Below are 16,203 nucleotides of genomic sequence, written 5' to 3'. Positions count from 1 at the left end.
TGTAGGTGCCTGGTCTTGAAAAAGACAATACATTTTGTACCAGAGTAATACAATTTGCAACATTCCAAAAGGCCATAACAATCCGTCCTATCGGGTTGTCACAACCTTGTGATTTGCAACAATGTGAAGGAGGTTGACAGGAGAACATAGCCTGATGTGGTTACAAGCAGTCCTGGCTGATTAGTTAGGCAAGCTTCTTTGAAGTCCCTCCTTACATTTACGCACTCTTCAAAGGGTTAGCTTTGCATGTAACACTGATGAAACTTCATTGTGAGACATGTATGACTGTTGACAAAGGACAACAAAGGGACACATCTTCACAAAGTGTTTCTCCTATGATTCAGACTGGATGGACACCTTGAGGGCACCTTTAAGAAGGAGAGGTTACATTCTTAAGATCTGCCTTACCCACTCCTTCTAATCACTATCCCAGCTCCACTCCCATCACAATCTGACATCATCAATAGCACACTACCTGAGCAACATCTTTCGCACCAAACAACACACAGAACCTACCCCCTACCTCCTGCCAACAGAGCCAAAATGAGGCTGTTGTTCTGGCAGCCCACACCAGCCTCTCCCCAAGCCTTCAAAGGCAAACCACTCCCCTTGGAGAAAGCAAGTTGGCTTTCCATTTTCTTCTTCAGCTGGGTTGGAGATGTCATGAAGATGGCATATTCCCGCAGTGTTGATGCTGATGGTAAGCAGAGATGCACCAAGATGAGTTGTTTGGCTAACACACTCACCGATGGCTTGAACAACAGACCTTTACACCATTACACCTGACCTTGCATGTGGCAATGTGAGTGCTGTTTGGACTTGAAATTGTTCTGGCTAACAAAAACAATCTTACAGCTTGGAGATCAGGTTGAAGCTCAATTCATGAGGCGCATGCCCCCATCAAGACGACCTGCTCATTACCAGGAAGTTGCACCCAATGCAGAAGATGCGAAGGACAACTCCAAACCAATCACTCAAAATAAGTGTGGAAATGTAAGCGTCATTCTTTATCATGGACTCAGATGGACTCCAGTGGCTAAAAGCAACATCTTTACAGCATGGAGATCAGGTTGGACCTGATTTCATGAACCGCCTGCTCTCATCACACCGACCTGCTCACTATCAAGCCATCCCACTTGATGCAGGGGATTTAGAGGACATCTCCAAACCAGTCAGCCAGAAGAAAGTCAGGAAAATTGCCAGCGACAATCTAGCAATTGAGAATGGTGTGGAGTATGACATGAGTCTGCTCAAGGCAATGCTTCTGACTGTTTGGCCTCAGCTACTCCTCTGCTTTGCAATCAAAACACCAAGCCGTGAGTGCACACCAGGTCCATATAGTCACGGTCAAAATGATGATAACACACATTCACTTCCAGAGATCATGCGTACACTGGCACCCATTGTCACTAAGCTCCTGCTCACACAACTCAGCCTGTCCTATGCCTGGCACAATGCTGCAGAACAGGGACTCCCTACTGATGGTCTAGAACCTCCCAAACCAGCTGGATACATGTATGGACTTGCAATTGCTATCTGGGTGATGACTGGGGGCAGTTCTCTTGTGAACTGGTTTCCTGACTATTATAACAGACTAGCAGGCAGGAAGCTCAGAACAGCTGTGATGACCATGATATCAAGGAAATCATTGTCAGATACCAATTGCCTACATGCTTATGACATAGCTGACTAACATACAATTCACAGCCGCCTCTCTCAGAAGGCAAGGGTTGAAATGACCAATGGGAGATTGACCACAATGCTGTCGGTTGACTGTGGCACTTTTGTATGTGTTCATCGTCTCAGTTGGAGCTATGCTGATTTACCCTTAATGATTACAGGAAGCAGCTGCAAACAATCTGCAGGAGGTACCTCTCACTATCATCATGTTGGCTCTTGGCATTGGTCTTGTGATCTCCCTTCTTGGGAAGAGTGCACTTGTAGGACTTGCAGTGAGTCTTGAGGACTTGTGGCATATCTGGGGATCTTGGCTTATGAAATTTCATGTGTTCATAGGTATTGCTTCTAGATGCTCCAACAAAGGGTAAGTTTGAACAGCGTAAGGTCATTGTCAACCACTCATGGAGGGGAATAGGAACCCGATCTGGGAGAGGATCACTGATTAGTTATTACAGCGTGGATGGTGAAACGGATTGCAAAACTCCGGAAGGACCAAAGCAAGGTCATTGATGTTAGGGTGCGCCTCCTCTCGGAAATACTTCACAACATCAGAGCAATCAAGCTGTATGCCTATGAAGCCTGGTTTGGCAAAAGAATCTCAGACCTCAGGCAACAAGAATTGCACAAATTGAGCCATAACAAGTTTACCAAAACAGGCATGGATGCGTATGCACAATTCATTCCTTACCTGGCGACGATCTGTGAGTTTCATCTAGATATCCTGATAGATTCTCCAGCTGACTATGAATATGACAGTGTCCTTCATCACTTATAGGCTAACTGGACATGCACTTGACCCTACCATCATATTTCCAACTCTCCAGTACTATGTCGTGCTTAGACAACCGATTGGCCGCCTACGATATGTCATTAGCTCACTCACTGAAGTCATGGTCTCCATCAGTGAGTCTTTACCATCTGTGGCTTACATAAACACACTGATAGGAACTCAGGACGCATTGAGAAATTGCTGAAGGTATGTGATTATGCAACATGGGCGAAACATAAGCTAAGTTTGTGATTATACCAATGCTAGGCTGAGGAAATGCAAAGTGCCTTGATCATCAAGCATGATCATCCTCACAGCATTGATGTTGAGGGTGATTTTCAATATGAGAGTACCAATCAGGATCAAGCCAGTGAAGATGGCAAGGGTGCTCCTGAGAATGCCACAAAAGTCACCCAGGGTGAGCAACATCAAAAGCAACCATTTCTCCTCAAGGATATCCATCTCAAAGTTCCTAAAGGTAGGTAAATGAGTTGCTTAGGGCAAGATTGAGAGCGTGCAGTTTGCATTTGCGGCAATGTGTGCTTACATTCATACAGGTGCCTTGGTGTGTATAGTTGGGAGAGTCGGTACAGGCAAGACTTCCCTTCTTTCAGGAATGGTTAAAGAGATGAAGCAAACAACAGGTCATGCCATTTTTGGTGGTAAAGTCAGCTATGGTATGTTGTGCACACAGAAACACATGGGATGAGTTCAATTCTAATCCTCATGTAGTGCCACAAAAAGCTTGGGTGCAGTCTGGCTCCATCCAAGATAACATTACATTCTCATCAGAAGAAAATCAGGTGCACAATAGAAGACTGGAACATATCATAGATGCATGCGCATTGAGGCATGATGTGAATATGTGGCCGGATGGAACAAGGTAAGAGCCTACAGAATCATGAACTTTGCAGGATTGGGAGCTCACCACCACATTGGACTTGCACAGAACCCTGATTGGTGAGAGAGGTATCACTCTGTCTGGTGGTCAGCGGCAAAGGATCTGTATTGCAAGAGCAGCTTATCAGGAGAGTGACATTGTGCTTCTGGATGACTCATTGTCTGCAGTTGATGCCCATGTGGGGCATCACCTGCTGCAGAACTGCATCCTCCAAGGTCCAATGGCCAACAGGACCAGGATACTTGTGACACATCAGCTGGATGTACTTCCATTGGCAGATCTTGTTCTGGTCATGGACAGAGATGAGGATGGGGATGGCAGGATTGTCCAGCAAGGAACCTTCAATGTGAGTTGACAAGTCTGAAAAAGAGTGTAAGCTCTTCCGTTGGCCCCAGTCCTCATACTCATACCTTTAGGAGCTGAACACATCAAAAGGTGTATTCCAAGATCTGATTCAGAACTATGGGTCTACATCAGCAGATGCCTCACAAGTCAGCGGTCCAGTTTTGTCACCTGTTGTGCTGTCAGGTGCCAGAAATGACAGCAGCATGGCCGCAGAGAAAAGTATTGATGACCTCATTAGGAAATCGCCAAAAGCTCCAGCAGCTAAGTTGTACCTTGAAGAGGAAAGGGCTCAGGGTGCAACTGCAAGAAGGGTGTACATTGAATATGCCAGATCTGTTGGGAGCTGGTCCCTACTCTTATTCTGTGCCTATACGTTGGTCTTAACCCAAGTTGCACAAGTCTACATCTCTGTCTTCCTTGGTTACTGGTCAGAACAGAAATTTGACGGATGGTCACAAGGAGCATATATGGGTGTATATGCAGGTATATATACTGATGGGAAATCCCCATTTGTGACGTCTCACTGATGCATTTACACAGGCCTAGGAGTTGCAATGACCCTCTTCAATGTGAGTTAATGTGACTGAACATGGATGAGTCAATGTGCTGAAGCAGCTTCTTGCTGGACAGTGGGCATCAAAGTTTGCTATGTTTTCTGCCGGGAAAAGAGCCTCTTATGACATGTTCAACAAAGCATGGACCGGTGTAATGAGCAGTCCACTCTCTTGGCATGACCGAACTCCAGTGAGCCAATCTGTGCCGCCAGTGGCTGTGAACAAATCTGACAAACCTTTCGGCCTCAGACAGGAAGAATTATCAGTCGTTTGTCCAGTGGTAAGCGGACGATATCACTCTAGAACATTGTGAGAAGCTCACATGGGGCATTGTAGACATTGCACTCCTTGATGCTGGATTTGCTGCAACATGGACCCAATTAATCTAGTATGTGGACACTGATTCTGAAGTAGGCATGGTCCAAGCTAATGTTCAAGACAGCTGCTGCCTTAATATACTTGGCATAGTAGTGCTGATTTTGTACACCTATCCATGGGTGGCCTTGCTGATACTACCAGTTGTAATGTTCTCTGTGAGCATCATCATCAACTCCTTGAAGGTGATGGCCTACTAATTCTCTGACAGTGCCTGTGCACTGCATATTACACCCAAACTTCTAGAGATGTGAAGAGATTGACATCAGTCTTGAGAAGTGATGTTTATGTAAGATTTGGTGAACAAGTGAGTTCATCCCTTGCTGAGCACAATGAGTTTGCCATCACTGACACTTTTACAGCTGTCAGGACTACCTGTCATCAGAGCGTTCGGTGAACAAGACCGTTTTATCAAGCATCTTGAGTATGCAGTGGATGCAGGGAATGTGAGGTCTATTTGACACATCACCTTGGTCTGTCTTTATTCAGATTGAGTGAGCATTACTAATGGAACAACCATCTTGGACAGGTTGCCTACTTGTGTGGGGTCAGTATCTGAGATGTTCACCCGTGATGATGAAGAATTCCTGCTAACATGCAGTTGCTGACTTGCACAGCCTTTCACTCAACCATAGTGAGTTAGTTTCCATCTGGGCATAACACAATACTGGCTGAAGTGAGGGGTTATTCAGCTGGATGGGTGTAAGACTTTCAGCCTCCACCTACCTGTCTGTGCTGGTAAGTTGTTCAACTCTAGATAGCAAACCTTGATCATTTGGAAGCTGACACAATGGTCAATACAAAGCTTGTGACCTTGTTTGGTGTCTTGGAGCGCAATAATGTATCACCAGCAAAGTTTGGTGTGGTTTTCACTTACCTGATTGGGACAGTCACATGTGAGCCGACCATAACATATGCTTGCTGTGATGATATACAAGTCTCACAATTTCCCCTACAGCAATATACAACATTGTGGACTATGGGACAACAGCGGAACAACAGATGGTGAATTGATTTTCACATCGATTTGGAAACCAGGGTCATTAACTGACACATGATTCTAGAACAACGTCGAAAGGATCCAGTACTATATGAGCCTCGAGTCTGAAGCTGAGGCTCATCTACCTTCTGATCCAAGGCCGGATGAACCATGGCCAACACTTGGAGAGGTATCTTTCAAGAGCGTTCAGATGAGGTACAGGCCTGATCTGCCCCTTGTTCTAAAAGGTGTGGACTTCACCATCAGACCTGGCGAGAAAGTGGGCATCATTGGGAGGACTGGAGCTGGGAAGAGCAGCATAGCACAAGCCATGTTCAGGACAGTGGAGATCTGTGGTGGGAAGATTGAAGTGGATGGTGTGGATCTGCAGAGCATTGGTCTGACCACAGTAGGTGGTAATATGCTGTTGGCAGTGAAAGTTACTGATGTAGCATATATTCACTAGCCACGAGAAAGACTTGCCACCATACCACAAGACTCATTCCTCTTTGGAGGTCCCGTCAGGTGAGTGTACTCTACCCTTTTGTGGAATTGATTGGACTGACTCTTTTATCAGAGAGAACATTAATCCAACAGGATGCCATACAGATGCAGAACTGAACATGGCTTTGGCCCTCATTCACCACAACCCAAATGCCTCGCATTCACTCCGGGACAAGTTTCATCTTGATGTGGTGGTGGACAATGAAGGAGCTAATTTCAGCGCTGGGGAACAACAACTGCGTGAGTTGCTGCTCAAGTTGTGGTTCAATGAATGACTATCTCTGCTAAATTTCTGTTGTCCTGCTAGTTGCCCTAGTCAGAGCTCTTGTGAAGGGATCCAAGGTCCTTTTGCTCGATGAAGCCACCTCATCAGTTGATCCAGAGACTGATGCACTCATCCAGAGAATCATCCAAACTGAGTTTGCTAACATCACTGTATGTGGTTCAGTGAGACCGATTGTCAACCTGAATCAAAACTAACAATACTTCACTCTCGCAGCTGATTTCGATTGCCCACAGACTGCAGACTGTAGCTTATTATGACCGCATTATGGTCATGGATGCTGGAACAGTGGTAGAGGTGAGTGGCAAGAGGAGTCACATGGATGGAACTGACATCCTGGAAGTTTGACTCCCCACTTGTCCTGTTTGATAAGCCCCATTCACAGTTCAGGCTGCTGTGTGACAAGAAGGTGAGTGGCTTGGAATGAAAACCCTGTAATATTGATGTAGTATTGATTTCCTTTCATTCAGAACATCACCAAAGCTGAACTGCTCAGGATCAGGGAAGGTGCAAGCAAACAGCAAGCCTTCAAGTCGGTTTAGTGACCTTCAATCATTTCTTTTCACTGTCCATACTGTGTTAACAAACTTATCCTTCTATTCTCATGTTATTTTTCTTTCCTCCACTACCTACCAGCCACTTGACACTTATAGATCATGTACCTCATTCAATTGTGCGAACACTCTGGCAGCCAAGGGCCCTTGCCCAAGGAATTTCACAAATTGATCGCCATGTTGAGGTGTCATGGCATACACTCATCACTTGGGTCAAAACAACAGGGATTTGGGGCAGATAAAAGTGGCATGGGCTATTGCATACAGATCTGGATCATCAATCAGTCTGGTTACCCAAGTGGAGAATACTGATCATTCTAAACTAAACACCGTTAAGCCCTGCGTTTGGCATCTTCTCTGATTCTTACAAGCTCAGGTCTGGTTATGTTCTGGTGGGAAGGTGATTAGTATGAATCTATCATCAAGAAAAGGGAGACAATCACTTTCTTGTTACATAGTAACCTGAATGTGGAGGCTGGATTGTCAAAGAGAGCAAGTGGAGAATCAAACTACACAGAAATCAGCAATGCATGTGTCTCACCCTTTCTACTCACCTCTGTGACCTGTCCGGCATCCATAACTATGATGCGGTCATAGTAAGCTACAGTCTGTAGTCTATGGGCAATTGATATCAACTATAAATATGCGAGTACAGGTGGTTTGTGGTTAATGCATGTTTCCAGTTGAATAGATCTGTCAGCTGAATCAACTCACTGTGACATCTGAAAACTCAGTCTGGATGATCCTTTGGATCAGTGCATCAGTTTCAGGGTCAACTGACGAAGTAGCTTCATCGAGCAATAGAACTTTAGACCCTTTGACCAGAGCCCTAACAAGAGCAACTAGAATGAGTTTGTATCAGTAATGTGTACCTCTCTCCTTCCTCCCCTCTACCTGTCACTTACGCAGCTGTTGTTCCCCAGCACTGAAATTCAATCCCTCATCGGCCACCACTGCGTCAAGATGGAACTTTTCTTGCAATGTTTGAGAAGCACTTGGGTTGTGATGGACCAAACCAAGAGCCAGATTCAGTTCAGCATTGGTGTGGGATCCTGTTGGATCAATGTTTTCCCTGTATGTGGATATCAGCATGTTGCATAACATATCAAGGAAAAGTGTGATTCAGCAACACACCTGACGGAACCTCCAAAAAGAAATGAATCTTGGGGTATGATTGCAAGCCTTTCCCGCAACTTTCCAAGAATTTAGCCCACACTGACTTTCTACCGGCAGAATTGACCCACAGTTGTCAAACCAATGCTCCGCAGATCCACCCCATCCACTTCAATCTTCCCACCACAGATCTCCACTGTCCTGAACATGACTTGTGCTATGCTGCTCTTCCCAGCTCCAGTCCTCCCAATGATGCCCACTTTTTCTCCCGGTCTGATGGTGAAGTCCACACCTTTCAGCACAAGGGGCAAGTCTGGTCTGTACCTCATCTGTACATTTTTGAAGGACACCTCCCCACCTGTAGGCCACAACTCTTTAGGATTGGGATCACAAGGTAGATGAGGGGGTGCTTCAGATTCAAGTCTCATGTAGTACTGAATTCGCTCGACAGTGTTCTGAGCATTCTATCAGCTCTGGAGCATAGTCACTCCTGATAGAGGGAAACACAGTCACCATTTGTTGTTCAGCTTGTGCAGTGCGGTTCACAATGTCAGCAATCTCTGTAATCATTATGCATTCAAGTTGCTTATGAGCTTTACCTATCACTTCCAGATATGTGGCACAAGATGGGACTCACTTGCAATGGTGCCATAGACAAATGTCAGAACAACACCAAACAGAGCAGGAGAAACATTGTTTCTCTGTTGTACACCAAACAAGGCCACAAACTGGTGAAGGGGCGGTGTGTTATCATAATTGATTGGGTGTTGTATACAGTTGTATGAAACTCACCAGTATACATGAATAAGTCGAAATTGACAACCTTATTCCCATCCATCTGACTGCACTATTACTACCATAATGCCCTGTCAAGACAAAGGAACACACTCACTTCCTCTGTATGAAAGGCTGCCAGAAGGTCAGTAACATTATGTCAGTAGATCAACCTGATTGTACAGCAATTCTGGAAACTTACCCCACAATAGTCAGCCACCTGATGTGAATGATTGTAATCAGCACTGTCCTTGCTTCTCTGTGCAACATGAAGGCAAAGGGATTTCTTACATTTGTTGTATCAACTGCATCCTCAAGGTTCCTGACAAACTGTCCTTGTCGACCAAAGGCTCTAATGATAGATAATCCAGACAGCTAACCTGACATAAGCAAGGAGCTATGGTATATCCAAACATGTTACGCTTTAAACTGACCTGTTCACCAAATCTGGTAAAAATATGACTTCTCATCAGAGAAGCGAGTCTGTTTGTGTCTCTTGAAGCTTCACGGGCATAAGCACTGCACACATACTGGAGCACGTGTGTTAGCTCTAAGTCACCAATTGACAAACAAATGCTCACCGAGAAGAAAACCACGGGAAGGACAAGTAGGGCCGCCAATGGGTAGACGTACAGCATCAAAACCAACATGGCAATGATGTTCAAGAAGGCACTGTTTGGTCCATCAGCTCAGGTGTAATTTCCACATATCAGGGCGACTAAACATACTTGAAGAGTGCAGACCATGTAGTTGCAAGTTTATCATCAAGAAGCTCAACATCTAGCTGGACAGTCAGCCATGTCAGAATGATGTTCCAGACCAAGATCATACCTTTGGATAGACGGCTAATGATTCTACCAGTCTGAAAGTGCTGCCAATCAGCAAAGACACTGCAAGCCCCTATTTACACTGAGTCAAATCCACTTACAGGGGTGCGGTCATGCCAGGACAATGGACTGCTCATGACTCCTGCGCAAGCTTTGTTGAACATATCAAATGAAGCCTTTTTTCCAGCGATGAACACAGAGTATTTTGCTCCCCACTGCAGAGTGGCACATAGTGATCAGCAAGTAAACAGTCTCTGCAGGTGATGAAGGACTCACACTGAAAAATGCCATTAACATTCCTAGACCTATGGTTGTGGATTCAGTGGATACTCTGTGGAACCAAGTGCTGGAACTGAACTTACCAGCATAAATACCCATGTATGCCCCTTGTGATAATCCCTTGAACTTCTCTTCTGACCAATATCCAAGGAAGAGTGAGTTCAAAACAGATGAGACCTGTGTCAAGAGGAACATGCTTGCAGCCGCCAGGAGCAGGAACCAACTGCCAACAGAGTGGGCATAATTGATGTAAACCGACCATCTCACAGCACCTTGGGCTCTTTCTTCATCAAGGTATAGCTTGGCAGCAGGTTCACTTGTATCTTTAGTGATACCATCAATACTCTCGACTTCCGCAGCTGTTATTCGTAAGCCGAACAAGTTATTGAAAGATGAAGCATTGGAGGCACTGGTTGACTTTGATCCATAATTTTGCATCAGCTCTTGAAATATCCCACTTGTTGTGCTCAGCTCCTGTATGATCACATTTAGTCTTGGCAGCAGTTTGCAAGGAGGCTTGATTGCCCACCTCAAAGGAGCCTTGTTGGACAATTCTGCCATCCCCATTCTCATCTCTGTCCATGACCAGGACAAGATCTGCCATTGGCAGCACATCCAGTTGGTGGGTGACTAGTATCCTGGTTCTGTTGGCCATTGGACCTTGGAGGATGCAATTCTGCAAAATGTGATGACCAACATTGGCATCAACTGCAGACAATGGGTCATCCAGAAGCACAATGTCACTCTCTGGGTAAGCAGCCCTGGCAATGCAGATCCTCTGCCGCTGACCGCCAGACAGAGTGATACCTCGTTCCCCAATCTTGGTGCTGTCAATATATGATGAATCAGTCGTGCTAGACATTGTACATGGCTGTTACTCACAGGGTGCCATGCGGCCACATCTCCACATCAGTCCTCAGAGCACATGCATCCACAATGTGGTTCAGCCTTGAGTGATCTATGTCCTCCGGATCTGAAGAAAAGGCAATGTTGTCTTGAATGGACCCAGATTGGACCCAAGCCTTTTGAGGGACTAGAAACCAACGGAATTCCAGCGAATTGTGTTGATGCACCAGAAGATCACTTACCATAGCTGACTGTGCCTCCAAAGATCATATGACCATTCATCTGCTTCATTTCCTTGATCAACCCAGACAGAAGAGATGTCTTGCCCGTGCCAACTCTCCCAACAAGACACACTAGTGCACCTGAATGACAGGATTTCAGTCCAGGTATAAGTTGGGAGATGCCAAGGTCCAAAGACACCAAGACATACCTTTTGAAATCTGGAGATTGATTCCGTTTAGTGAGAATGGTTGGTTTTTGGTCTTTGGCCGCTGCTTTGCCTCACCATGCAAGATCTGCATCTTCCCATTGTCTAGTGGTTGGACCAGGCTCTCATACTGAAAGTCACCTTCAACATCCACACCATATTCAGCATCATGTTGGATATTTAAGGTGCTTTGCATTTCTTCAGCCTGCCATGGAGTCAATTGTCATCAGCCCAGTACGATCTGCAGTAGGTGTATGTTCCTCTGACCTTCAACAACTTCTCAACACGCTCTGCGCATGATCAGCCAAAGGTAGTTTTATGTGTGGCTGCTGAACTTACCGAATGCGACCATTGCTTCCAAAACCTCATTGATTATTTCTGGTAAATCATTGATGGGCCGTTTGAGCACTGTGAAATACTGAAGACTTGGAAAGATGATTGCAGGATCAAGTGGGTGTCCTGTCCAACTGTAAAAGATGAAGGATACTGTACAGACCATACAGTGTCTATCAGCCAGCTCCATTGTCTTTTGAAGGATGTGATACCCACAAATGGCAGCAAGAGTAGGCATGAATTGTGAGGATGCATCCAAGCCTGATTTGAGAAAGTTGCTCCTGCTTAACACAGCTAGTTCCTTCTTCCTCAACTCTGTAACCTTTTTGCCAAACCAGGTCTCGTATGCATACAGCTTGATTGCTCTGATATTGTTCAGAATCTCAGACAGCAGACGAACCCGATTGTCAATGAGCTTGCTCTGTTGTCTCCGGAGTTTGGCAACTTGCTTAAACATCCAGGCTGTGAGAAGTCAGTACACTCTGTCACTATAGGACATGGTAGTTGCAGATCTACCATGCTCATACCTTTCGATGGGCTGTCCAACACCAGAACCTTTGAACATAAGTTGGTCAAGTGCTCATCAAGACTTTTAACTCAGACACAGTGTACTTACTGCTAATCCCACCAGTGCACTTGTTCCCAGAAGGGAGTACAGCAATCCTGTCCCAAGGATCAACATGAGGATGGAGATAGGTATCACTTGAACATCATGGGTAGCATTTTCCTGTCACACCAAAAGATAAGTTAGTCAATCAGCTTGTCATCTAAGTGAGGGTGGATCTGGAGCATACAATACTGAGACTGTCAACGGACAGCATTGTAGTCAACCTTCCATTGGTCATCTCTTGTCTTGCCTTTGGTGAAAGACGCCTGTATTGCAGATCGCATCAGTAAGCCTACATGGAGTAGGTGAACATGGACAAGGTGGAATGGACACTGACAAGGATTTCCTTGAAATCATGGTCATCAGCTGGTGAATTTGGGTCAGTTTCACTGTAACCGCATGGCAAACAAGTTGTCAGGTCAACACTGCACTCACAGCTGTGCTAAGCTTTTTCCCCATGAGAGCAGGCCAGAAACCAGTGAACCAATGTATGATTGAACTCCCTGAAGTCATTGCCCAGATCATGATGGCAAGTCCATACATATACCCAGGTGATTTTGGTTGTTCCATGCTATCTGTAGGAAGTCCTTGCTTGACAGCATTGTGCCTATTATATGCGAGAGTCAGTTGTTCAAGCAAGAGTTTGGTCACAATTGGGGCAAGGGTACGCAATGTCTCTACAAGGCATCATATCAGCTCCAGCTTAGTGAACCCCAGCTGATCATTTATACTCACGGCTGCCAAGTCTGAGGAGGAAGCATATGAAGAGCTGCGGCCAGACTGTCAAAAACATGGCTTTGAACAGACTTGTATTATATTGCACTCCATTCCTAGCATCAGTATCTTCTGCTTCTTCTTCGTCTGGTGAGTGATCTGAGATGGCTTGATATCCTTGATGAAGGACAGATTGCTGGAACAAAGAGTTGCCCTTGAGGAACCTTGCTTCAACCTCATCTCCAAGCTGGATATTTCCTTTCAGCTCTAGCTCACTCACTTACCTTGATCAGACCCCTCGACTTACATTTCCACATGCCAGGTCAGGGGTGATGTCATAAAGGTCTGTGTCACAGACCATCAGCCTGGTCTATGTCGTCTAGCCATTGAATGCTTACCATCAGCATGGATTGTGCGTGAATAGGCTACTTGCATGAAGTCTCCAATCCAGCCCATGAAGAATTTGGAAAGCAGACTTGCTCCTTGGTAAGGGAGTGGGTGGCCTTTGAAAGCGCCTGGAGGAGCTGGCTTTGGCCTCCAGAATAAGAGAGGCATCTTAGTGATGAATGATAGGTTAGTCAACTGGAGGAATCTAGTCTAGGAAAATTTCAATTGTTAGAGATGGTGTCTGGAGTAATGGGGATGTTGAGTTCTCTGTGTGTCTTTGTGTGAGAAGCAATTGAGCGGCAAGAGGTAAATTGGATGTCAATTTGGTGCTGTCTGTCATCTCTGGAAGCTCCTAATGTAGTCCACAAAGGCCACATTGAAAAACAAAGGTTATTTTATCCCTTTGTCGTCCTTTGTTTGAACTCAGACATGTTTCAAGGCAAGAGGAGCAGAGGTGGTTAGTGGAGTTTGAGGTTATTGAGGATTTCCATGCAAGGAACTTTGCATACAGAAAGAAAGTTGAGGTCCAAAGCATGGATTCTCTCTTTGTAGCTGGCATGTTATGGATGTTGATAGAGCAGAAAATGAACCTGTGCTACTAATTTCCCAGGTCCAACGGGATGCCCTGAATTTTGATATTTCGGCGCACTTTCAATACAGCCCAGTGTCAGACGCAAATGACATCTTTGACTTGACAACTTTCGATATAGGCTTCTGTAGCTAGCCTTCGACGAAACCATCGTACGCTTCACTCCTTCCACTTCGACTTCGTGACCGTCTTCGCATTCGCCCGGATCTTTACTCCCTGTGACTTCTCACGCATCCTCATGGCGCTGCGCCATGCAACCTCGTTCTTCCCCTATGCTTCTGCAAGCTCTTCGGTGACACAATTCGCTCGGCCCTCCTTCCCCTGTCCATGTCCACGTCGCCTTCCTCGAAACAATGTTTCAAGGCTTCTGCGAGATCCTCGTCTGTCGTATCGATTAGCTAGTACCAGCTCGGCTGTGGAAAGACAGGAAGAAGGAGAGAGACAGTGGTCGCCTGAACCTTTACCGGTGCCGGATAACGTACCATCCTCGTCGATTTCGCGATCTTCCCAATCAGGTTCTCAACACTCCTCAGCGCCGAATCCAACAACAAGTTCTACTTCGTCGCCGCCTGATTCACTCCCAAGCTCCCCTTCCTCTGGCCACTTCGGCATACCGAATAATCCCAATAGTGAATCATCGACCGCGTCTACCGGTTCATCATCTGGGAACGCTTCATCTCGATTCGCTCTGAATAGCCCCATCGTTACAGCAATCACAACGAAATGTATCACTCCCGAAGTCAGAGCTCGTCTAGCAGAATGGAGTGGGACGGTCATGCAGCATTCGAGGCAGGTAGCACAAGGGGCAGAGAAAAGATTAGTAGATCTTGGATTGAAGGTGAATCAGATGACGGGATACCAGGAAGTGGAGAGATTGAAGGCGTTGGTCTTTCATAAAGGTGAGTGCTTCATCGTCTGACGAGATCCATATCAATGCACGGATTGCTAGCTCTGCAATCCAATGACTGACCTCGTTATCAAACTTCAGAGGACGAGCTACAACGGCTTCGCGAAACTGCTCGTGCAACAAAAGCCGCCTATGACGAAGCTGTCGCAGCACGATCCGCCGCCCAGCGAGACGTCAATTCGCTTCTCGAACGGAAACACTCCTGGACCGACGCCGATGTCTCTCGCTTCACATCCCTTGTACGAGCCGATCATTCATCCACACATGCGGTAGCTTCTACCTCTGTCCAGTTGAAGGAATCGGAGTTGGCCGTCGACAAGGCGTTTTCTGAGCTCATGCAGACGATCTTGCAGAGATATCACGAAGAACAAGTTTGGAGCGATAAGATCCGAAGTGTATCCACTTGGGCGAACTTGATTGGTCTGGCACTCAATCTGATAATCTTTGTGGGAGCGGTGGCGGTGGTGGAACCGTGGAAGAGAAGGAGATTGGTGGAGAGATTGGAGGAGAGGATGGCCGGGATGATGGAGAAGGTGGATAGGAGATTAGGTGGAGTAGAAGGTCATTTGGCCTCGGTCGCGGCGGCGGGGGCTTCACATGAAACCTATCTGCGTGGAAGTGAGGTCGAGCAAATCACAGGCAGATCATCACCAACAGCGAGTCAAGAAGCATTCTTGGCCGACGATGTAGCGGTGCCTTCGCCTGAGCTATTACTCGCTCCTCTATCAGAGCCCTCGACGTCACCGTCATCGTCACTTTCATCACGACCACTCCTTACGAAAGCAATCACCGGTCTTCCAGCATATCTCGATGTCGTTGCCCAACCGTCGCAAGAGCGCGATCTTGCAGCAGCGGGACTGATAGGAGCTGCTCTCGCAACTGCAATCATGACATTGGGGAGAATAATGCTCTCGGGATAAGACAGTAGGGAGTGACTCAATCAGGCTCTAATCGTACGATTCGACATAGCCGAAACACATGGAGATGAGAACACCACGCGTTCATAATGCATATAGCGACTAAGAACTCAACCGGTCACACACAGATACACACACTGTGCTGGATGTTTCATTTGTGATGTGGCGCACGACCGACGAAAGTTAACTTGTTTTTGGAGTATTTATAGCACCATTCCCTGGCGAAACAATGGTGAAACGCTGGTTATATTACGCCTCATCTTAGCGTCAACCCCACAATCGTTCCTCTGTGCTGACATCTACATCTCACGACGGTGCGATGGATCCGAAAGCCGGCGTCGTACCGGGATCACGGCTTCTATATCTAATTATACTACTAACAGTGATGCATATAAAGCTGCCGTCTACGTTCACCACTTTCTTCTCACTCTCCCCCATCTCGTCCTTGTCCAACGGCTGACTAATTACCCACTTATTTGATTCACTCCTTCTATACGCCCACTCTCTTCTCACCTAGACCCTCTATTCCTGTCCTTCCC

At 46.2% G+C, this 16,203-nt stretch overlaps 3 protein-coding genes across 3 annotated transcripts; 2 read left to right on the top strand and 1 right to left on the bottom strand.

Annotated features, from left to right (window-relative positions):
- Positions 1-543: 543 nt before the first annotated feature.
- CI109_103658 (uncharacterized protein) lies at positions 544-6,932 on the top strand (the record flags this gene model as incomplete). The annotated part of the gene is made up of 35 exons (XM_065967347.1): positions 544-700; positions 765-802; positions 856-993; positions 1,058-1,316; positions 1,380-1,650; positions 1,708-1,786; positions 1,842-1,952; positions 2,017-2,044; positions 2,136-2,381; positions 2,437-2,583; positions 2,634-2,656; positions 2,717-2,927; positions 3,007-3,126; positions 3,182-3,332; positions 3,399-3,696; positions 3,767-4,178; positions 4,236-4,264; positions 4,326-4,439; positions 4,499-4,529; positions 4,586-4,637; positions 4,692-4,782; positions 4,836-4,931; positions 4,987-5,070; positions 5,154-5,171; positions 5,242-5,258; positions 5,317-5,362; positions 5,430-5,520; positions 5,583-5,629; positions 5,689-6,012; positions 6,070-6,128; positions 6,181-6,347; positions 6,415-6,542; positions 6,607-6,687; positions 6,734-6,799; positions 6,861-6,932. 35 exons carry the CDS (start codon positions 544-546, stop codon positions 6,930-6,932), a joined length of 4,302 nt encoding a protein of 1,433 aa, XP_065823419.1.
- Positions 6,933-7,276: 344 nt separating this feature from the next.
- On the bottom strand, positions 7,277-13,419 carry CI109_103657 (uncharacterized protein; the record flags this gene model as incomplete). Its single annotated transcript, XM_065967346.1, has 35 exons — positions 7,277-7,333; positions 7,388-7,453; positions 7,499-7,579; positions 7,659-7,786; positions 7,850-8,016; positions 8,079-8,137; positions 8,189-8,512; positions 8,571-8,617; positions 8,695-8,785; positions 8,850-8,904; positions 8,950-8,966; positions 9,034-9,051; positions 9,123-9,206; positions 9,266-9,361; positions 9,413-9,503; positions 9,560-9,611; positions 9,663-9,693; positions 9,760-9,873; positions 9,935-9,963; positions 10,021-10,411; positions 10,467-10,764; positions 10,820-10,970; positions 11,026-11,145; positions 11,214-11,415; positions 11,478-11,500; positions 11,550-11,696; positions 11,760-12,005; positions 12,071-12,098; positions 12,160-12,270; positions 12,338-12,416; positions 12,488-12,516; positions 12,586-12,827; positions 12,886-13,111; positions 13,172-13,209; positions 13,263-13,419. The coding sequence occupies 35 exons, from the start codon at positions 13,417-13,419 to the stop codon at positions 7,277-7,279; spliced, it is 4,095 nt and encodes a 1,364-aa protein (XP_065823418.1).
- Positions 13,420-13,680: 261 nt separating this feature from the next.
- Positions 13,681-15,667, top strand: CI109_103656 (uncharacterized protein; the record flags this gene model as incomplete). The annotated part of the gene is made up of 3 exons (XM_032001844.2): positions 13,681-13,708; positions 13,972-14,739; positions 14,829-15,667. The coding sequence occupies 3 exons, from the start codon at positions 13,681-13,683 to the stop codon at positions 15,665-15,667; spliced, it is 1,635 nt and encodes a 544-aa protein (XP_031864007.2).
- Between the last annotated feature and the right edge of the window lie 536 nt (positions 15,668-16,203).

Source organism: Kwoniella shandongensis, chromosome 6 (genome assembly GCF_008629635.2).
Source record: "Kwoniella shandongensis chromosome 6, complete sequence".
In the NCBI taxonomy this organism is placed as follows: domain Eukaryota; kingdom Fungi; phylum Basidiomycota; class Tremellomycetes; order Tremellales; family Cryptococcaceae; genus Kwoniella; species Kwoniella shandongensis.
Note: the sequence above shows the minus strand (reverse complement) of the source record. Positions and strands in the feature narration are given on the sequence as shown.